Source organism: Metopolophium dirhodum, chromosome 3 (genome assembly GCF_019925205.1).
Source record: "Metopolophium dirhodum isolate CAU chromosome 3, ASM1992520v1, whole genome shotgun sequence".
Taxonomy (NCBI): domain Eukaryota; kingdom Metazoa; phylum Arthropoda; class Insecta; order Hemiptera; family Aphididae; genus Metopolophium; species Metopolophium dirhodum.
The window spans coordinates 1,004,010-1,027,890 of NC_083562.1; the positions used below are offsets into that span (position 1 = coordinate 1,004,010).

Below are 23,881 nucleotides of genomic sequence, written 5' to 3' on the forward strand. Positions count from 1 at the left end.
TATGATTGTGTAATTATCGTATTTCTTGTGGCTTCGAATTACTTTTATATAATTATAAAAGTTTTCTTGGATCGCACTTTCAAATTCAGTATGGTATCAAGGATAGTATTACTTAAAATATTTTGTCATTTTAAATTAATATAGTATATTATATTATTCACAAATATATTTTGTGCTTGATGTATCAATAGCCATCATAGGTTAGGTTAGGTACCTTTTTCATTTGTTTCAAAGTACAATTTAATATGTTATGTTATATATTATATAATATGCTTTATTATGTTGCTGTTGAACAATGCTAATTTAATTGCTATTACCTTAACATTTTTTACAATATTTTGTGTGGCATGGTTATTAGTTCTTGTAAAGTGTAAACATCCATACAATAATTCTACTATAGTTATTTCTGTTATTATCAATTTAACAACAATAATAATTAGGTAGGTCTAATTAGATGTATAATCAAATACTATAATATATTATAATCTCATTAAGACATTAGGTACCTACTATTATAATATTAACAAACACAAATGCTATAGTAACACTATGGATAATATCACAAATATTTTCATATCTACCTTTTCATAGTCCATAAAGAATAAATAAATTTACTAGGTGTATTTATTTTAAGACACTAATATACTTTTTATTCAGTTACTTTTGTTTATTAAAATCGCTATATTATAGTTGATAGAATTACTAATTCACCATTTTCTAGATTAAATTCTTTGATATACTCTAATAGTACTGGATTTTTATGTCAGTGTGTATTAAATATTAATACCTTATACTTGCTTGTACTGATACCTATATGGATTTTTTTTTTATATATCTAGAAAAACTAATTTCTGATCGAAATGGATAAAATGAAAATTTCTAAAAGGTAACTTTTACTATAATATTATATACTTATATCTTATATTACTTTACACACACCTTACTTATAAATTATTTTAGCATAAGATAAACTGTTAAAAAAAACTAAAAACTAAAAATAATGAATTTATTGTACCTAATACAAATATTTTATCCTAATGTAAGTAGGTATCTACCGTATTAAAATTTAAAGATGGGTAATTGATTTAAGCTAGCAAACATGCATCAAAAGGTTAACCCCAATCATTATTATACTTATTTAGGCTAACCTAACCATTTTTTAAAGGAAAATCTATCACAGTTACCAATAGCTTATTGGTTATTACTTATTATACATTTTACCTCTGTAGACATGTTTACGATTAATAGTTACCTAGTAATTTGTATTTATTACCTAGTTTAATACCTTACAGGGCAAATACAAATAAATAATGTAATAAATTATGACTAGTGTAATTGTCATAAGTCTTTGGAAAGATGTTGTATATTTTAGTTTATTTTATTTGCTTGATAAATTATTAATATTCAATAGGTATATGTACCTAACTTTGTACTAGCTATATTGGGCTTGAATTGTTAATTTTACTTATCCATATATGCTCATGAATAAACTATTAATTTGTGACAGATTTTGTTGCAAAATCTAAAATAATGTATAACAGTGGTATTAAGCTATTCAATAATAAGATAATTTCACAAAACTATGTTCTATTTCATATTTGTATATTATAAATAATAATTGTATAATTGTAGTACCTATATTGGCATTTGTTAATTGTAAAATATATAATCAAGAATTTCAAGAAATTTGAAGGAATCATTCTTATTGGTTAAAAATTGAGCATGATATATTAGCAAAACAATCTGACTAGTTTTAGATACGAATTACATTTTTCTTCTCAAAAATCTTTTACATAGGCGTTTGTTGTCTCTGTCTTGCTAGTGTGTAACATAGCAAATTTACTCTCAGCAAATCACGTTTAGATTTTTTTTAAATTATAGTAAATTAACCTATTACAAAACTTGATGGTAAGAACATTATCTGTGTTTGCATGTGGGGTTTTTTTTTGGATAGTTCAATTTTTAAGCAAGTTTTGCGTATATGATATAGCTTAAATTAAAAATCCTCATAAGTCATTTAAAAACTGAATTATTGTAAGAAACCCACTTAACACAGATAATGTTCTTACCATTAGGTTTCATAATAGGTCTAATCACTATAATTTTAATTTTTAAACTAACTAAGCTAAAGGTGAACTATGTTACGCACTTGTAAGACGGATACAACAAATATCTATGTAGCGTCTCTTAATAACTAAAAGGCAAATTTCTTACATTTTTTCTTAAATTTTAAATTTTCAAGAACATTTAATAAAAATGTATTTTATTTTTACTAGATTACCATGCACAATATGTGTTAAACAAGTTTACCATATATTATGCTTTTTTACAGACAAACCCAAAAGGGGGTATTATTGAACATGTCACAACTCTCGAAAATATGTGAATATAAAATATGTATTAAGAATCTATAGGTCCTGCATGTATTGTCACCATCTTATTAATAAATAATGTTCAGAAGAATCCATTAACTGTTTTTTTTAATGCATTTTAAAATACCTATCATATTTGATTGTCTTTATTGTATATTAACATAGATATATTTGGGATATTAGCATGCTTTTTTAGAGTGTTTGAGGTCATAAACATCCTTACCCTAAATGTTATAATCTAAATTTAACAAATCTTGAAATATGCGCTTTAATATGACCTTAAAAATGTAGAAAGTAACAATATCATACATTTTTTTAATTTTAAATATTATTTATTAGTTTTTATGTATATTTAATTTTAGATTTAAATTGTTACAATAAAATTATCAAATAATTAATTAATGATCTTCAAAACAATCACTGGTAAATTTGTTATCTATTCCTTTTTTCTACGCAATTTCCCTTATTAAACTACAGTTAAAATAAATCTGAATTTAATATATTACCTATTAGACTAAGGTTTTATCAATAAAATTAATAATATAAATATTATTACATAATAATTTAATTTAGATATTTCTTTGCGTTTTTTTGAAACAAGTAGGTACTCAAAATACAAATAATTACATTAATATTTAATACATTTATATTATTTTAACTAGATGGAGGAATGATAAAAATTATACAAATCTAGCTGTTAATCAAACTTTTTGTGAAGATCAAAACAGTTCTAAAAACATAGTTTGTGAAAAAGATTACATCAACTCTTATATAAAACAGAATAAAGCAGACAACAAAAATACAATTTATTCGCATAATGCTGATATATGGAAATCATTTATTTGTGATGGAGAAGTGTAAGTTGTCAATTATTTAAATCCAACACTTTTATCTCTTTACTTAGTATTTATTTTTATATGTCAAAGTCATCATCTTAATTTGTGTCAGGCAAAAACTGTTTGCCCTGTCCGCCGCTGGCTAATAATTTATAATTGTGAAAAAGTTAAAAAAAATTAAAGAAATACTGGAATTTTTATGCAAACCCAGTTTTTGACAATATCAATTTTGTTTTTTGGTGAAACTCAAAATTAATATAACAATAATAACTGTAGATACTCGTAGTTTTCAACAAATGTTTATATAAGCATCTTCTATATAAGGTATTAAAAAAAAAAATTAACTGTTTGACTTAGGTATCTTAGGTATTTTAAATTTTCTACAAATTTCCATAAAAAATTTTTTTTTGGTCAAGAAGCTTGACATATTTATAAAAAGTTTGTCATAAGTTGTCAGCTATTTAAAAATATTAAAAATACATATTCACAATTTTTTTAAATATTTAACAAAATTTGTTAAAAATACAAATTTTTTTGAATTATTTAGTTGTTAAGAATGAGTAAAATGTTCGATTTTTATATTTAAGGCTTGAAAATGTATTCCATGGTTTCTCATACATAACATTTTGTTTGTAGTACAGCATAAGTTTAAAATCATTGTGTTAATCATTCATAATTAATATAATTATTTATATTTTATATTATTTTAACTAGGCGGAGTTTTAAAAACAAAATTAAAAGTCAAGCTAGGAATACCAGTTTTTGTGAAAAACAAAACTATAATAAAAGTAATCAAAAGCAAAGAAAATTTTCTGAACAGGATTCCATTTATGATAAATTTGAACAAAATAGAGCAAATTATAGAAACAGCATTGATTTACATGGGGATACACGTAAATCAATAACTGATTATGGAGAAGGGTATTTGTCAATTATTAAAATGTATCTTTTTTTAGTTTTTTTTTTTATAGTTAGTTCACTATTAATTAATACTTATTGCTTTAAATAATTGTTTTGTTTGTACTTTGTGGATTTAAATGTTGAAGAAAAATTTAACACTATGTTGGAATATATTATACAGTTTAAAATATAATTAAAACTTTTTCATTGGTATTAAGTGTTTTAGAAGAAATTGATGAAAATATTTTCAACTTATCAAAAGAATATTCTCTTGCTCATTGCGTGGCTGAAGATTTACGAATGGGAGCGGGCATAGCTGTTGATTTCAAGTAAAAATTACTTATATATTTTATGATTTAAACTCAGTTGCACATAATTTATTTTACTTTTTAGGCGCATCTTTGGTGGTGTTGGTACACTAATTGATCAGAAATTAAAAATAGGAAATGTTGGTATAGTTAAGCGCAATAATCAATATGCATTTTATATAGTAACAAAAAAATATAGTAATGGCAAACCTACAATGAAAACAATGGAAACAGCTCTTTGTTCACTTTTGAACATAATGAAAAAACACAATTTAACAAAATTAGGAATACCCAAAATTGGTTGTGGATTGGATAATCTTGATTGGTGTGATATAAGATCGCTCATCATTGATACATTTTCTGGATCTAGTATTCATGTAACTGTATGTGTACCTTCAAAAGTAAGTGTTAGAAATTAATAACCACTACTTACTAAATATCTTAATACTTTTATTATTATAAACAAATAAATTGTCAGTTATTAGATAATATGAAAGCACCGCCCAGATTAAAAGTTTACATCACACCAAACAATTTATGGGAGATGGAAGCCGAAACCATTATTATTTTATATATTGACTTAGAAGAAGTATGCGACAAGAATTGGACAAACAATATAATAGATAAAGTGGATGCTAAATACCCATTTAAACAAAAGTATTTATATTTTAATTTAATTCATTCCAGCTATCAATTGAGATTTTAAATTTCATATGAAATAATTTATGACAGTTTCTGTGAGATCCATTTTAATATCTTATTAAAAAAAAAATATTAAGTATTAAAAACCATATTATAAAGTTATTAGGTACCTAATATTACTATATTACTGATGGCCAACAGTGTACAAAATTAAATTAAATGTAACTAATTTAGTAGGGTTAGGACGTTAGGTTAGGTTCTTGAAATTATTATAATTTAACAGAAACTCGGTTACTACTGCAGTTTTGTCATAATTCGAGATTTTTTTTAAAAAATTAATTAAAAATATTAATGTACATACTCTGAATTGGGTGGTAAATAGGTTTTCAGTTAGCATTATGTCTTCATTAATTCGTTTTTTTGTTATGATAACTATCACGTTTAACCCACTCATCTACATACTAGGTATATTATATCTAATTTTTTTTCTTTATTAGTTGTAAGGTAATAGAATTTCAGGATTTCCCTATTTAAATAAATTACAACACCATTAAACATCTTCTATATTTAATTAACTGTATTTTATTTGTTTTTAGTTTGTTAAAAGACGTAAAACATAAGAAGTTAGAGCCTGGTAACATAACATGCTATACTGTTAATGACGAAGTGATAGTTTGTATGTTTATCTCGCAAAATGCATATTACAGTTCTTTAGAAAATGGATTCAAATCCATAGATCGTAAAATCAAAAAATATAAGTATATGGCTATTCAAAGTGGACCTATTGAACCTAGTGATAACTTCAAACAAATAGCATGGACAGTTTTAATATTACGATCTGTAGTTATTCGCTCTTCTGAATTATGGTTATGTGGTGATGCCAAACAAACAATTGGCATGGTATACGATCAATATTGTAAAAACGTATACAGCTCTATGAATTATTTATCTCAATAAACCTAATTTTCCAACTAAAAAAACATTTTAACATGAAGATAAATATTGTAATTAAAATTAAAGATGTAAATCATCACAGAAAAATTTTAATCAAAATAGTATCTACAAAACAGATACCTATACCTTCTTGATTCTATGTGAGCATCTGAATAATAAAAATACTATAACATAATGCATTTGGTTCTTGTATAATCTATTTAAATAAATATGATCTTATACAGTTATACTTGAAAGCTGGACAGTAATTTATATTTAAGATTTCAAATGTTTGATAATTCTGCTCATAGCCGCAAATCCGAATTTTATAGAATCTGGGTCTTTAGTCTTTACCATAAGTCCATAACCATAACCTATATAGTATATAGTATATAATATGATGCAACATTACGACTTACGACATTATTTTTGTCTTTATAAATTACAATAATATTACCATGCCATTATTCCTATTCGGCACAAAATACAAAATATAGATTGCCAACGCTGTCATGTAGGTAGGTACTCACTATGTACCTACTCGTAATCGCAAATTAAAATAATTAAAAGAATATTATATTTTAATTCGTGATTATAATGTATACCTACCGAGGATCTATATGAATGGTGTTGATTGTTACTTGTTATAGGTAGCTTATTGTAATTTATAGCATAATATTCGATGGCCTTTTCAATATTGCTTGATTCACTGTAATTTCTTAATTTATAATCAGGGTCTGCCCAACTGTCTGAACTTTGAGTTCGGACTAGGTACCTACTCGTAATCACAAATTAAATAATTAAAAGAATATTATATTTTAATTCGTGTCATTCGTGATTATAATGTATATTGTATACCTACCGAGGACATATATGAATGGTGTTGATTGTTGCTTGTTATAGGTAGCTTATTATAATTTATAGCATAATATTCGTTGGCCTTTTCAATGTTGCTTGATTCACTGTAATTTCTTAGTTATAATCAGGGTCAGCCCAAATGTCTGGACTTTGAGTTCGGACTAGATACCGTTGAAATTAATAATTAGTAGGTTATACTAGGTAAGAAATAATCAATTTAAGAAGTGTATTCAATTTTCAAAAATGATTAACAAGTGTACTGGGTTTAGGTCTTAGAAGTTGCTAATAACTAATAAGCAAAACATAAAATTACAGTATGACCATAAATTAATAAGTCGTAAATTACTCGTATGTGTCAATGTGTGAGTGTGTGACTGTGTTTGAGACTGTGAGACAGAGTTATAAATATAAATAATAATTATAAATAACTATATAAATATTATTTCTCGTAATAGTCGTAGATATTTGGTAAAGATTGTAGAAAAACACATCATTGTTGTCGACCATTCTCGGTACATTACCAATGAAAAATGCAACCCGTATGTGTGTAAATTAATCAGTATAGGTCGTACCTATAATACGATTATTTCGAGTTAAAATTTTAAAATACCACATCTTACTATGTACAAAACAAAAATATTTCTATGAAAAATAATTATTTGATTCCAACAAAATCCAATTTAAATAAAATGTTCAGTTATTTGAAATACAGGACTTTTTCTTAGAACCGATAAGAACCTAAAAGAACCGGAAAACTTATTGTATATTAAATTGGGATTCCGGTTCTAAGCATTGTAAAATATGGATTCCGGTTTTTAGATTTTCTCCAAGAACCGGTTCCAGTCCCTGGTTTCAATATCTATTATTTTTTGTGTTTTTCAAACTTTAATAACTTTTTTATAGTTCTGATATCGAAAAAAAATAAAAACGATATTGCACAGCCAAAGTTCTCCTTTAAATCGTATAGTAACATAATATAATTGGCTAAACGTCTTAACTGTTACGTAGGTTAAGGTATATCGTATATAATATGATACATCGGTGCATTACGTTTATTTATTTTTGCTACCATGAATAGACAGATCTGTATTGTAAGGTATATAAGTTATAACAATAACATAATACAATAATTATTATTTAATTTCATTGAAAATTGAAAATAATTTTGGCAGCTACGCACAGAGAAGTAACTCGACGACTGGAAATATGTTTGGGAAATAACGGGGGCAATTTTGAACATTTTATTAGATAAACAAATGTACTTATTGCGCCGACGGGTATTGGGCGTCTTAGTGCTGGGAAATTGGTAGGGTGCAAGAAAAAAACGAGTTTTGGTCGGTCGCCGTACGCGTTCTCTCGTGGCACGGTGTATAGTTACCGCGATATTGCAAATTTCCGACTTTAATCAAATCCCAATTACTATAATGTACAGAGTGTAGCACAATAAATGTGTCAAAATTCTAAAGGTGTTTCTACACCTCAAATGGAACAAAAAAAGTCCTTATGATCCCTGCCTTAAAAAATAATTGTTGTCAGGGGCGTCATTTAGGGGGAGGGGGGGTCAGGGTTTGCGGTAGCACCCCTTACTTTTAAAATAGTTCCAATTGGCCTGCGCCCTGCTGATGGCCTAAAATAATGCACGAGCCATGAATGCACAATTATTAATATGATTAAAGTTAAATCAATTATTATTGGTTTTCACTGTTAAGGTAATTAATTATTTATTATATTTTAGTTTCTCAATTGATATTTACTATTTATTTTGATGCAATGATTCCGAATTGATTTTTTGGGGGAACTCAAGCCCTCCTCTCTATTGCTTAGTACCACAGAATATAAAAATTAGTACTAATTACTAGATTTTGAACTGGGGGGACTTGACAGACATTTGGGGGGAGCCTATGTATGGGTAAATAGAGCCTATTACGAGCCTAGAAGCCCCTCCCCCCCTATTTGCGCCAATGGACCCTGTGATAATCATACACTAATGGGTGATTTAACAAATTATATTTCAATTTAATTTTAAATATTTGTTATTGTAGGTATTTAAATTTGTTATTAAATGGGTAAGATATAATCTAGATGAGAGAAGAAATTGCTTGCCAAAATTAATGGAACATGTACATTTGCTATTAATAAGGCCTGATATTTTATGTGGCATAGTTAAAGAACCTCTTCTACAGAATGAAATATATTATGTATGTTATTTTCATAAATATGCTATAATTATGAATTTATATATTTTATCAATTATTATTATAATATTTTAGGTCATAAATATGTAAATGAAGCATTACATTTTTATCTACAAAAATCGGTTGGAAAATTTGCCATTCCAAATTCGAAATGATGTAAACTTAGACAGTTTAATGGTTCACAAAAAGTATGATTTAGTTTTGATTAATTTATTTTCACAATTATTTTGTCCATTTTTGAAATTACAGGTTATTCTAATGTTCAATCTGTTGGAGGATAAATGTTTAATGAACTGGTATGACCCTGCCATCAAAAAATGATATGATGCATCAGAGTTGATAGGTTGTTGTAAGACATCTGGAATTTGTGTTATTTAAGACCAATATGTGTTTGTGGTGGGGGGGTGTCAGTAAAACAAGCTCCAAAAATGTTAGCATGCTTGATGTATCACAACAACTCCCTGCATGGCCATCTATAAATGCCATGACGGTTAGCCGAAATAACTTAGGAGTCGGTATTTTAAATGATCAAATATATGCTGTAAGTTATATTAGTATATTACTTATTTTGTATTATAAATATATATCACTTTGTAATTCTAGGTTGGCGGCCATGATGACAACAGAATATTAAAAAGTGTCGATAATTATAAATATTGAATTATTAATATTTATAATTAAATGTTAAAAACATAAAATTGAATTGTAATTTTGTACTAATTATTTTCTACTGGAATGAATATTATTTATTTTCTTTAAAAAAAACTAATTTTTCAAAATTGTGAATTTCTTCTAGTAGGACAATGAATGAATAAAAATGACAAATAAGGACAAATAAAAATAACCTTTCCACTGGAGCAAAGGAATAGACATTTGTACTATATTTTACAAATAGTTTTTTATTACAACAAAACTTAATTTTTATCATTCAAAAATTGTATAACATCCAAATTTTAATTCAAAGATAAAACATAGAAAAACATTTTTACTGTTATAATGGTATAGTAATTATTATTTAAAAGTATAAAACATTAAAACCTAAAACTTAATTTATCTCTAAAGGCTATAAGCCTATAAAAGTATAAAACATTAAAATCTAAAAATGAATAAATATTATTAAATGATTAAAAATACAAAGTAACAACATTTAAAATACCTAGAATCCAGATCTTACAGGTAAAAACATGAAGATTAAATTATTTCTTATTCAATCAAATATTACATAAATATGTGAATGCAACAGTACACGAGACAATCGAATCAAGATAAATCAAAAGAAAACACTAAGAAAAATAATTATTCAAATTTGTAAAACATAATAACTATAGTACCTAAATAATATAATCTTATTATGTTCTGCACATGGGAAAGTGAATGATTAAAATAATAATAAGAAAATAAAGGTTTTAGATAAAAGTATACATTTTAATAAATTGAATATCATTCAATTTAAAATACTAAATGTAAGTAAAATTAATTAAGTGTGTAAATATATCCAATACATTTTTTAAAAAAAATGTTTTGTTTAATATTGTTAAATTGTAATGTAAGAATTACAAAGTATTGTTTACCTAATAAAAAACTATTTGTAAAGCTAATTATATAATTATATACAATTTTATACAACATTACTGGTATGTTCATTTTTGCTTACTTTAGCTATTCTATTAGATTTTATATCTATAATATCTTCTGTTTTTTACCGATTCTTCTGAAAAATGTGATTGACATATTCTATTCCCAATTTTTAAAATTTTACATTGAACTACTTACTCTCCAACTTTCCAAACGATTTTGTGTTACATGAAATGTAGGTACTCTGGTAGTTTTACAATTACATATACAACAATTTCGTGTCATTTTAATAAATATGAATATTGAATACTATATAACAGGAAAAAGTATTCAAACAAAATTAAATAAGTATATAGTGGGGGGGGTACTTAGGTACAAATTATTATTATTAATATTTTTGGACAATATGCCAACGTAGGTCTGTATATTTTGGAGGTATTTTACAGTAATATGTTCATAGATTATTACTATGAGCAAAATAATGCCGATAATATTCAATGTATCGTTAAACCCATAGTAAAGTATAAAAGATTATTATAGGTCTATAGTTAAGTTTTTCAAGCCGACAATCAATCGTCGAAATAATAATATCCGGTAGATGGCGCCACGAGAGCGGGACCCGACAAGGATTAGTTGCCAGACCTAATAATCTAAGACCGACTATCGATCGTAATTTACTGATAAAGTGATAAATAATAATACATAATAATAATAATAACAATAATCACTAATCAGATTGCTCTGATCGTGGGTATTCATTATCCATTATAGATAATTATTAAATTGTTTATTATACCTATATAGTAATAGTTTACTTTTCGGTCGTTCTGCGCGAACCGTTCGATCGTTACGAGCGGTCGCGCTGTTTAATCAACTTCGTAGTCGCTACGGGGTTGAAGTACTTTGTCACGGCACATACAATGTCTTTCCACGACAGTAACATGTCGCCATCTTCGACGTTTTCAATGGACGACGACGACAACGTCAGTGTGAAAATCGAGAACAAAGACCTAACCGACTCCGATGGTACGCAACGAAGTTATATCAAATAAACATTCGCATTAACGTCATTAGTTTTTGTTTTCCAGAAGAAGGCAAAGAAAACCGCGAGAAACACACTGAAATACAGGAGCAGTGAGTTGTTCGTTTTTTCCAGCAACTTGATTGTTGTGTTGATGACAGTCGCTAGACAATTTGCATTTGAATTTTTTTTTACAATTCCAGGGTCTACCAGGACAAATTGGCCGGTATCCAAAAGCAACTACAGCAGTTGCGCGATGGGACACACGGTGAATATGTAAAACAATTGAAAAAATTGGACGCACAGCATAAAAATGAGTATGTTAATATTTCTATTTCCACCTATTATTATAATGCCAGCAAAATCACAATTCAAATGGTTTTTTTTATTAATTTATCAATAGACTAATGATGAATAATTTGTGGCGAGACTGTTTGTTTGATGCTATCGAAAGAGAATTTAATAGAGAACGGCGTCTAGCTCACAAAGAGTTTGAAGATCGTAATGCTGAACTCACCGAGACTTTGATATCAGAATTAAATGAAAGGAAAAAAGCTATAGAAAATGACAGTTTGAGCTCGGAACTTTGTATGTATTATAAACACTTTTATATAGTATATATTTTTATCTTTTTATAATATTTGGGTGGTTTTTAGCTCCTGACTCGTCAGATCAAAAGCCTGCTATGACAAGAAAACTGAGAAGAAGACCAAATGATCCTGTGGTGCCAGCACCCCAAGAAAAACGTCGCAAACCCCCACCTGTATCAAATATCTATTATTTGTTGCAGGATCATGAAATTGAACAGGATGTAAAACTTATTCAAGACTCATTGGCTTCATTAGCATCTACTTCTACCACAACAACCCCTACGGTCAAAACACGTGATACAGTAAATTCTTCATCCATTAGGAAACCAGGTTGGTCATATTTACAATTACATTTTGATAGTATGTAGTACTTATAGTACTATAGTTTAAAGTATTATTTAAAATTATTTTTTAGGGTGTCTTCCAAGTACTAGTTCATCAACTGCAGGTAACATGAGTCCTAAAAAATGTCAGAATTCAGACACTGAAGGATCATCAGCTATTCCAGATACGCGAATCGAAGACGGAAAACTGCTGTTTGAAAAGAGATGGTATGAAAAATTTAGTTTAGTATTTGTTTCCTAAGATAAGAATTATATTTTTAAATTTAGGTATCATCGAGGACAACCAGTTTTTGTCGAAGGAAGGCAAATGGCAAAATTCCCAGCTGTTATATCTGCCATTGGCAACGAAACTGTAAGTCATTAAATTAATTAAAAAAGTTTAATATTATGAAAAAAAAATTGTATTATTACAAAAATAAAATCTGTAAATCACTTCTATATTACAGATTTGGGTTAAGAAAACGTCAGACAACAGTAAATTTCGTATCAACTTGTCTTACCTATCAAAAGGTAAAATGTCTATCAAACGTCGAGCTGCTGTTTAAACAACTACTTATATTTAGATGTTATATATCTATGCATGTAGGTCATTCACTTTATTTTCCTGTTTTTTTTTTTTTTATTGACAGTTTATAAAAATAATAATTTGTATCCTATAATAATATTACATTTCCTATTGAACCTATTTAAAATGTAATTATTTAATGATTTGGGAGGTTATTTTCAATTATCGTATTAGTATATAAAATAATATAATAAATTTTTTTCTGTATGGAATTATAGAGTAACAATTATTTTATTTCATTTATGTTGACAAGTTTTTTTTCTATAAAGAGACGCTTCAAATTTTAATTTTTGGAATATACTCCTCAGCCAGTATATCAGTCATTTTACGTTTGATGTGCGACAAGTTTTGTTCAATATACTTCCAGTTAGTCACAGTATCTTGAAGTAATACTTGAGATTTGACTAATTGTTGGTCCGTTTCGTTCATTTGATTCATGGCATTAATATACATTTGCTTGTTGAATGTTGTAAGATTTGAATAAAACTGCATATTTTTCTCTTCTAGAACAAATTGAATTAAAATATTATTGAACTGGAGTTCATCAATAATGGTGGAAATTTATCAGCAATAATATTATACTAAAGCAACTTACTTAATTTTCTATGCAGTAAAGTGTCTTCAGACATTTTAAAATTGTCGGAATGGCCGGCGAAACTTTCTCTTCCCACTCGACTTTTTCTATTTTCTACAATAACTTTCATTAATACGAAACAGTCAATGTGTAGACACACTTAAAATAACTAACCTAACAACTTTTGATCATACAAAAGTGAATGGTTGTTTAAATAAATGTTTTGACTTACTTGAATTGCTTGCTCGATATTTGGAATCAGTATCAAACTCTGTGTGGTCACTCTCGACCATTCCATTTCTTGTGTTCTGAAATGAATCATTATCATATTATAGCCATACATGTCTGAATATAACCATAGCACTATATAGCTAATATTACCTCAACTTGTTGAAAGTCTTCATCATCGGATTCAGAAGCTTCACCCAGAACGAGCATCGCTTTATCTGACATATTGAAGGAGTATTTTATAAAAAATACATAAAATAGTTTATGCGCTGTAGATTTAAGAATTAAACAGTGTAGTAACTAGTAGTGTTATTATAGACTATATTTTACTACCTGTGAAGAAGACTTATTTCAATAATATTGTTATTTCTTACCACTTGTTAGTTTTATAACAACAAAAATACTGATAACAATATCATTGTTTTTTTTTTTATCATTTATCATCATAATAATTATTATCTATATTTGTGCATATCATTCATAGTTCTATGATAGCCGATAGGACATAATGGTCTTTTCAGCGGTCTTCGAGGGGAACAATTGAGGCCAAATAAAGTATACTGTATACCTATCGACTATCAATCGCGGCTATGGATAAATGAGCCTCAATTGCCTTCCCCTCCGGGAACGCAGCCTCAAATATATTCAACATAGCCTGCTGTGGCCTATCCACTTAGATCATAATATACAATATACATATTGTATATGATCTAAACCTATCCATATCTTTATTATCTATGATATGAATTGATCATTGTTATCATATAAAGGTGTAAACCTTAGATCATAATATACATATCATATATATCGTATATTATGATCTAAGGTGTAAACATTGCCGTTTAGGACGGGACGGGATGGGGACGCGGCTTTAATAACAAATTATAGTCGGCTATCTAGTAAGTTGTTCTATAATGTCTATGATGTCGTCACAGAACAATATCATTGAGCACGGTCTTAGAAGTACGGATATAGGCACTATAGAAGCCTTAGATCATAATATTATACTGTAGTATATGATCTAAGATAGTATCTATATCCGTTCTTGGAAGATATCTTCTAAGACCGTGTCATTACTCATTAAGTATTGACATTATGGGGATTGGAACCGGTGATTTCCTGTCTTTGTCTAACACACGCAGAATATAGGAATAATTTAGATGTGTTTTCATTCCAACGTACCGATTCACGATCGATAAAGTGAAGCCATGAGAATTCTAATAACGGATTTGAATTTGTCGTTATGTCTACTTGAGATTGACTTTCCAACATTTTTTGTTGGATCCCCCTAAATTCTAAAAAGTTGGTACTAAAATAGGAAATAAAATATATACATTTTTGAAGAAGATAAAATCAAAAAATTAAAAATCCTGGAAAGTCGATCTCAAGTAGACACGACGGCAAATACAAATATGTTTTTAGAATTCTTATCGCTTCACTAGATCAATCGGTACGTTGTAATGAAAACCTGTCTAAATTCCCATGAACCACGTGTGTCAGACGAAGACAGAAAATCACCGCTTTCAATCACCTTAACATTGAATTTTAGAGATGGGCTGATCGGTCACTTGAGCGATTCGAATCATTTAGAAAAATCACAGAAAAATCAGAACGAATCAGTCAAATGATTCGGTCATTTGATTTTTCGGTCACATATCATCATTCAATGGGCGACCGTAGAGATGGGATGATTCTATAAATGTATTGTACTAATAAATCGTAGACCTATTGTCTTATTATTTATTAATATAGGTCCATGTAATAAATGCATTATGTTCTATCACAGTATACTGTGGTTCTAATGTTCTACCTTATACCTATGCCATTATAGTATTAGCACAGAATATATGAAATTTCATATATTCTGTGGTATTAGTGTATTACCATAATTCCATGTATTAAAGTCATGACTCGTGAAGACTATGTATAGAAGTATAGAATGGAAATAGAATATTATTCTAGTAATCTAGAAATCTAGTCTTCGTGATTATAGTATTATAAATTATAATTACACTACTTGACGGAGCATCTGGACAATGCGTGGAATCGTGCTAGATGGGTTGCAGTTAATAGTTATAATAGATATAATTAAAATTATTATAAAATCAAAACCTTCTTGTCTGCATGTGCTGGGTACGTAGCACACCAAGGGCAGCAGCGCGTGTACATCAGAACCGTTGGAAGTACAGCTGTGCTACCGTATAGTACAGTACACTATACCCTTAGAATATTAATGTCCGATGATACTCATATAATGTTCTGTGGCTATACCTAATGTCTACGATTTGTATACATATCTGTTTCTTAATTATTTTAGAAACCAGTAATCATCTAAAACTATAAAGTTATAATATAAAATACATTCATAGTGATTATCATTGAATTGTACGTTATAAGTTATAACAATCAAGGATAATCAAGGATGGCTCTAACTTTGAGGAACTGAACCAACTGAAGTCAAGAAGTGTTAAATTAGTTTTAGTCCAATCTAATATATTTTTAGTTATAGTTATACTATAGTCCAAACATTTATAACCAGATTTCTAGTGTTCACAATTTTCTAGAATTGTACATGACGTGTCTGTGTAATCTGGTTGTAGTAAGATAATTGCAAATCACACATTTGGGTATAGTCAAATCTTCATTGTGAAACTGTCACAGTTGTAAATTACCAACCTCCCTATAGCATTCACAGGAAGACAGTAGTGCTGAAGTTCTAAAATTTAACTCTTGGCAATTGAAAATACAACAACCCTAAGCTTCTTATGCTCGGCCACAATCTACATTTTTAAATTTTGTATAGAAACAATAATTTGTGAAAGTTTAATTTGTTTGACTTCCAAAGAAAATATTGTTAATGCAATGTTTTTTTTTTTTTGTTACAATATTTATTTACACAATCAGTAAATGTGTTTTTTTACGATAAGTACAAGTGCTGTAGGAGTTGATGGGTTGGAGGCTTAAAGGAAGAATCCATCCAGTGATGGAACTTCTTGACAGATTTAATTGTTTAATCGTTTAGAAGATTCCGGCACCATTTGCGTTTCAAGCGCCTGCTGGTGATGCAATGTAACATAATTTATACACAACCCATTAGTATTTATTACACATAATTTAATTTGAGTATTTTACAAAGTACCAACGCAGCTATGTATATTATAGTAATTTATTATGTAATCATATTGTCTTAAGTCTAAACTATATAAATAAATATTCATGTATCCCTTATTTTCATTAAGTAATAAAACATGTTCTATTTTTTTTTTATAGTGTGACTTTATCTACATTTTTAAAAATATTGTTAAACTGTGGCCGGACCTAAACATAAGGATTGGCGCTACTGACGAATGTGTGACTAAACAGTGCATACAGACTTTTAACTATGGTCTTCCTTACTAGACCATACTACATATTATAAAAGTATAACTTTAATTTTATATTGTGTTAAGCATCATCCACTGTTATTGGTCTTGACAAAAACAAAAAATTAAACAAAACAATAATGGTTGAAATATTATTTAATTATATATTGTATGATCAATCTAAACATAATATATTAACTATTATAGTATTTATTTCCACATGGTTATTAATTATCACATTTTATTTACTCATGTTTCAGAATAATTTGGTAGTAATATTTTATTTTAATATAAACGGACATCTGAAACTCAAACTTTGTTCTTCAAATCAATTGTATCATACAAGTCAGTTCTTCTTTGATTTTCAGTGGGTATTTGCTGTCTCATGTTTTCCCGATCACCAAAGTCTATAAGAATTAAATAACACTTTTAATTTAAGATTTAACAGAAAAATAAAATCATACTTACCAAGATCTACATATAAATCCATATCTTTTTCAGACGCTTCTTCTAAAATTTTACCCCATGGATCGACAACCATTGAATGACCCCATGCCACATAATTAGAATCTGTAACTCTGGCTGGTGAAGCAACAGCTACAAATGCCTGATTGTCTACTGCTCGGCATCTAATTAATAGACTCCAATGTAAAGGCCCAGTTGTCATATTAAAGGCACTGGGGTAGATTAACATATCACAACCTAAAAATCAAAATCTATAATAATGTTAATTATAATATTTATTAATTATTAAGTAAGCAGCAAACCTTGTTTTCGGTATATTGCTGCCATTTCTGCAAATCGTATATCATAGCAGATCCCTAGACCAATTTTAAATTTTCCCAACTGAAATGTATTTAGTGTATTCCCAGCTGCTAGAGCATCAGATTCTTTGAAGCAAACCCCACCAGGAATATTTATATCAAATAAATGCACCTGTATTTGTATATATATATATTTTAAATACATATTACGTAGTAGCATGTATGGTCCAATTGTGATGATTTTTTTTTTAACTTATATTAATATTTAATAAATAATCAAGATAACATTTAATATTTTGGGTCTTGGCTTATTTTACAATAAAAATAAAATGAATATTCACTTATATATGTATTATATTATAGACATGCTTAACTGGGGCACCTATAGTTCTATGAACCAGAAATATTTTATTTAGATTAGATTATATTTGATTTTAGTTCATATTAAAGTTATAACTGTATTTAAAGGTAGTCACTTCTTGATTATGAAATATCAAATTTTTATAGTACTTTTCTATGTTTGGCTATCAGGTTTCCATTCGGATCCCAAACTGTACACGTGTTGTACACTTTGTCATCACATATCTCTGGGATCGAACCACCTACAATATACATTTCATTTGATTTGGCAGCTTGAGACAAAGCTTCACATGTATCACCTCCAGGAATAACTTCCGAGTATTCTCTGAACAAAGCTAAAATATAAATAAAATAATTAGATAATAATTATGGCATTTGACGTGCTTGGTTAAATAATTGTATTTTAAAACTTTTATATGCTTAAGAGGATGTTGTAACCGCTTGTATTATCGGTGTTTTACCAACGCATAAAGTACATAACACACCAAAATTTACGTTCAGTAGTTCAAATTTTGTTTCGATAGCTTCTAAACGACTGAACAAACACTAATAGTTTGAATGCAATGCTTTGTGAATGTTTTATTATAAAAAATTGATTAATTTAATGGTTTACTAAAATTGTGCTGTAAATCATGTTTAAGCAACCATTAGCTAGCTACAATATTGATTCATTTAATGTTAAGTGATGTTTATGTAACCTACCATCAGACTATATTATGATATAATTACTTACCAGTGTTATATGGAGAGTTAAAACATTCTGGTAATATGGCTAATGTGCAGCCATTCAGTTTGGCTTGCTGTACACGTTTTATGGCATTGGCCACATTTGTCGACTTATCGGCTGTGACAGTCAACTGCAGTAAGGCCACTCGAAAACCTAAAACAAACATCATACATCATGTTACAAACCATGATGGCAAAATAGAATAGTTATTAATGTAATTTTACAATGATTACCAGAAGAACTCGACGAAACCATTTTGACTTGGGCGAATAACGTGATTGTCTGTTGAAATAATTTTCGACCAGCAAACATTTAAGAGCAACGCCCGCCGTTCACTGGTATGCTGTTGTATTAATTGTATATTTCTATCTGACTTATTTTCGATAAGTCGCTAATACCATAGAACATTAATGTTCTATGCTATAATACCAATTCGTTTTAATTGTATTATTAATTATTACTATTTAGTATTTACTGTTAATATGAATCATAACTTATAGTACTTATTATGAATTAATGATATCAGATATAGAACTATTGCAGTATTGCAGTCATTAAAGTCTTATGATTAAAATTAAATATTAATTATTATCATGCATGCACCCGCGGAGTGACAAGAACGCCGGTGATAAGAAACTCGGCCGATTTGAAATTACAATCAATTAAAATCAATTTACCTACGGTGATAAATTTTGCTCTAATTCAAAAACAAACAACCCAGTGGCGGATCCAGGGCTTAATTTTGGGAGGGGCATGATGTGGGGGGGGGGGGGCGGGCAAAAGTACGAAAAGTTCTAAAATTGGCTAAACACAGTGTAAAACAAAGGAAAACTGCGGCGATTAGGGGGGGGGCAAATGCCCCTTTTGCCCTCCCCCTGGAGCCGCCACTGAAACAACCGTAGACACTTGAGATTTATATCATTGTTTTGAGCTGTTGACAGATTATTTAAAATTTCAATTTTAGATTCTGAGCGAAGTGAACCAAGGTTTAGGTATTAACGAGTTAAAAGTTAAAACGTTAAGTTAATTAACTCTTTACTTTTTTTCAAATTAACTTCAAATTAATTTTATTTCCAAAGTATCTAAATTAAGTTAATTTTCGTCCGAAGAATAATGCAAATGTTTCAATGGATTTTTACTTTGATGCATCATTTTAAATTTCCCCTGTAATTTTATCGAGCGTAAAGAAAAACTATCTAATAAACCTTATTATGTTTCTGGAATTTTTTATTTTTACAAATTCGCAAATTTTAAATTTATACTAAGTCAAGTTACTTTTTTTTTCAAAGTTAACGAAAAAAAATACGAGTAACTTTTAACTTAACTTAACTTTATTATTTTAAAATAACTTAACTCGTTAACTTGCCCAACTTTGGGTTTTTCAATGGTGTTTACTTTTTTTTTTTTTATCCTGTATACTAAATTTCTACCAGAGGGAGTGCTTCGATTTCAACATATCGTATCTTATCTTTTAGTAAATTGGATCAAGATTGTACTTTGGAGAGGTTATTTTTCGATTTTCTCAATAGTTATTTAATGCCACGGGAAAAAACAAAAGACAAAACAAATAACAAAAAACCGCTAAAAATGGGATTTTAATTTCGAACGTTTTGTCTATCACTATAGAAACAAATAAAAATAAAAATAATGATTTTAGTTATTTTGTTGTAATTTATAATATTAATTCCATTTACAGGCTATAATAAAATATAAAATATCTAGACTGACAAACTGTCTCCGCTCAGAATCGTATTTGACAATAAACGATTGAAATTTGTAAACGTAATTATAACGGAAAGCGATAATCAAAAATAATTAAATATTGCAAAACAAAACATAATGATTAACAAAATATATTATATATTATTAAACAAAACATATTGCGAAACGTAATTTATAGAATATCATTAAATTTCCACAGATTGTTAATGTTAGAATTTTCTGTAAACCATAAAATTTTAAAAATATTTTCACTCATTTATATATGAAATTTCAATTTTGTTAGTTTTTAAATACATGTTGTTACGGGACAAATACACACATAATACACACCACTAAAAGGCTATTCTCATATGGAAGGAGACTGAGACTTTTGACAGATATATGAATTCTGCTGATGGAAAATAACACCATTACAACCAAGTGACCATCGAAACGAGAGTAGTTGGGCGTGAAACCGGAATACAGCGGTGAACGGCTATATGTATATACCGGTGCGTTCAAAAATGCCCAACTATCTCATTGTCTCACCATCCAGACCAGCGCCATCATCAACCTAACGTCCTAGATATTGCAATCCTGAAGGACAACCATCTACAATATCAACTCTGTAACTTCACAGACGAACTCTCGTCTGACCACAGTCCGGTTATCCTAACGCTCCGCGGCAAGCCATCGTCCGACCCGCCAAAGCAGCAGCTAAATATTACAAACTGGCCAAAATTCACAGTCGACCTGCATCTTGCCATTCCAAGTCAATCATCAACCCAACATCGGAACTCAATCAAGAGATCGAGAACTTTACACTACTATCCAGGACGCCATGACCAAAAACACATCAATCCTCGACAACCAACCAAACCAAGCACACATACCAGATAGTATCCAGCGGGAAATCACGATAAAGCGAAGACTACGGAGGGCATGGCAAAACACCCGGAACCCAAAATCAAAACACAGATTCAATAACCAGACATCCAAAGTTAAAGAGGCTCATCCAACTTCATAGAGCCTTCGAATGGGACTCCTTCCTCGGAAAACTTAGACCCAGAGACTCAAAAATATTTAAAATTAACAAATCTCTAATCAACAGAAAACTTCCAAACCACCCACTAAACGGCCAACAAGGACCCGTCTTCGATTCCCCAAGGAAAGCCGAACTCTTTGCTAAGCCCCCCGAAATCCAGGAAAAGAACTCTAAGTCCCTCAAACCATGCAATACAATTCCAAATGCACTTCACTTCGATTCAAACTTTCAAACAGTCAACATATTCCTAGCAAGAACGTAACGAAGCTTGAAGAAATCGAATAAACATCGGCCAAATCAGTTATTCAGTGAACCGGCCAACGTCGATCTGCGAAGGTAAACGCCCCCCCCCCCCCCCGGGGGGGGGCATCTTAAATAAAATTTCAGCCTACGTCTGATAAAAACATTGTACATACTATGTAAGCTAATAGGTAAATATTATTATTTAAACCCCAGACGGCGACCGATAAAAACGGATACGGCCGTAACGCTATCGGCAAAACAATTCACTTTATTGGCTGCCAAAAATAGATATAATAGAAAATTCACCAGTCTACGGGGGGGGGGGGGGGGAAATGCCCCCCCCCCCCTGGATCCACGCCTGGTATAGGAGACAGGAGTATCTAGTTAGAATACCTTTTAGTATAGATATCTGTGATTAATATTTCATAGTAGCCTTAAATAGGTATGTATATGTACATAAATAGATAGGTGTTGACTTGGTCTCATACAGTCATACATCAGATAGATAGGAATTGTTTAACGATCATAGTCGATTAGGTACCTACTGACGTAGTAACGTGTTGTCGATGTACTATGTAGTGGTATTCAAATTTTTAGTGTTACTTGCAATAAGTTATAAATTTGCTTATTTGCATTACTAGCTGACCCGGCAAATGCTTTGCTATTGCTAGGTTGCATTATATATTTATATAGCTTCATTTTATTACCCGACGTTGCCCAGAAAAAAATTCGTGATTGTTCATTTCCTTTTGGGTGTAACACGCAGTGGAAGCAATGTCTTTTCTAGACGTTATATTATAATATTTTAATTTATAGCCATCCCGACCGGCGTTGTCCGTGATATTCGCTTGTAATTATGTGAGCAGTATATATTATCAGGTAGGCCTCTTATACCTGCGGTAGATCGCGGACCCAACTACGTGGTGCGTACGTAAGAATATAATTATTTAACTCTTAAGTATCAAAAAATATGAAAAATTGGTTCACCAAAACCGTGGTTCGAACTCCAGGCCTTCGTTTCTAACATACACACTACACAGGCTTATCGCATTAATAATAATTATTATTTACCTGTTTGAGAACCTCCCCGGGATTTGTACCTTTTTTCGCGACAAAATGTAGCTTATCTTCTTCACCAAAATCTTATCTATCTCTGTACCAAATTTGATCGCAATCGGGTGAACTGTGAACGCTTTAAGAATACATAAAGGACATATGGGATAAGTGGAGAGCCATCAAAGTCATTTAACCAATCTAAGGATTGAAAAAAAAAAAAAAAAAAAAAAAAGGACATAGGTAGAAACAAATTTGAACGATGACTCTGTTAATACATTACAATGAAACGTATTATCACTATAGGTATATTACCAACAAATTCTAAGAATAAATCCTACAACTAAATCTGATGCTACTGACACTGAAAATATAAGTTCCATCCCGTATGGCTAAACTAAATTTAAAGTTGCTTAAAAATTATATTTGATTAGTACTTATTTAGATATGAAAATTATTATTTTAACCAACCAAATGTAAATTTTAAATTATTTAGATTCTTGATATAGGATTTTGCCGAAGGGCTGGGGGAATATGGAAACAGAAGTCCTCTACAGGCTCTACAAGTTTCTCATAAAACAAATAATGGAAAATGACACAAGGGCCCTAAACGGGCATCGAACAATAGTCGGCACTAGTGTTAACATTTTAGGCATTAAACATCTAACATCTAAGCTACTGTATA

At 29.4% G+C, this 23,881-nt stretch overlaps 4 protein-coding genes across 6 annotated transcripts; 2 read left to right on the forward strand and 2 right to left on the reverse strand.

Moving 5' to 3' along the window:
* The first annotated feature begins 755 nt into the window (after positions 1-755).
* On the forward strand, positions 756-9,771 carry LOC132941983 (uncharacterized). Its single transcript, XM_061010265.1, has 11 exons — positions 756-886; positions 3,035-3,229; positions 3,923-4,129; positions 4,327-4,437; positions 4,502-4,817; positions 4,895-5,073; positions 5,655-6,152; positions 8,892-9,047; positions 9,120-9,232; positions 9,294-9,585; positions 9,648-9,771. Exons 1-7 carry the CDS (start codon positions 861-863, stop codon positions 6,013-6,015), a joined length of 1,395 nt encoding a protein of 464 aa, XP_060866248.1. The 5' UTR covers positions 756-860; the 3' UTR covers positions 6,016-6,152; positions 8,892-9,047; positions 9,120-9,232; positions 9,294-9,585; positions 9,648-9,771.
* Positions 9,772-11,317: 1,546 nt separating this feature from the next.
* On the forward strand, positions 11,318-13,351 carry LOC132941799 (sin3 histone deacetylase corepressor complex component SDS3-like). Its single transcript, XM_061009974.1, has 8 exons — positions 11,318-11,645; positions 11,708-11,753; positions 11,844-11,957; positions 12,044-12,228; positions 12,297-12,560; positions 12,646-12,781; positions 12,842-12,926; positions 13,021-13,351. Exons 1-8 carry the CDS (start codon positions 11,540-11,542, stop codon positions 13,117-13,119), a joined length of 1,035 nt encoding a protein of 344 aa, XP_060865957.1. The 5' UTR covers positions 11,318-11,539; the 3' UTR covers positions 13,120-13,351.
* On the reverse strand, positions 13,349-14,385 carry LOC132941800 (uncharacterized). Of its 3 annotated transcripts, XM_061009976.1 has the most exons (5): positions 14,275-14,385; positions 14,095-14,210; positions 13,946-14,021; positions 13,735-13,836; positions 13,349-13,642 (listed from the first exon to the last, which is right to left on the reverse strand). In XM_061009976.1, the coding sequence occupies exons 2-5, from the start codon at positions 14,164-14,166 to the stop codon at positions 13,416-13,418; spliced, it is 477 nt and encodes a 158-aa protein (XP_060865959.1). In that variant the 5' UTR covers positions 14,167-14,210; positions 14,275-14,385; the 3' UTR covers positions 13,349-13,415. The 3 variants fall into 3 exon arrangements, with proteins under 3 accessions (XP_060865959.1, XP_060865958.1, XP_060865960.1); XM_061009975.1 differs by having other exon boundaries at positions 14,095-14,350; XM_061009977.1 differs by having other exon boundaries at positions 13,735-13,827; positions 14,095-14,347.
* A 3,056-nt stretch (positions 14,386-17,441) lies between these two features.
* On the reverse strand, positions 17,442-19,737 carry LOC132940920 (omega-amidase NIT2-like). The gene is made up of 6 exons (XM_061008725.1): positions 19,388-19,737; positions 19,161-19,307; positions 18,578-18,762; positions 18,071-18,239; positions 17,772-18,005; positions 17,442-17,710 (listed from the first exon to the last, which is right to left on the reverse strand). The coding sequence occupies exons 1-6, from the start codon at positions 19,464-19,466 to the stop codon at positions 17,613-17,615; spliced, it is 912 nt and encodes a 303-aa protein (XP_060864708.1). The 5' UTR covers positions 19,467-19,737; the 3' UTR covers positions 17,442-17,612.
* Between the last annotated feature and the right edge of the window lie 4,144 nt (positions 19,738-23,881).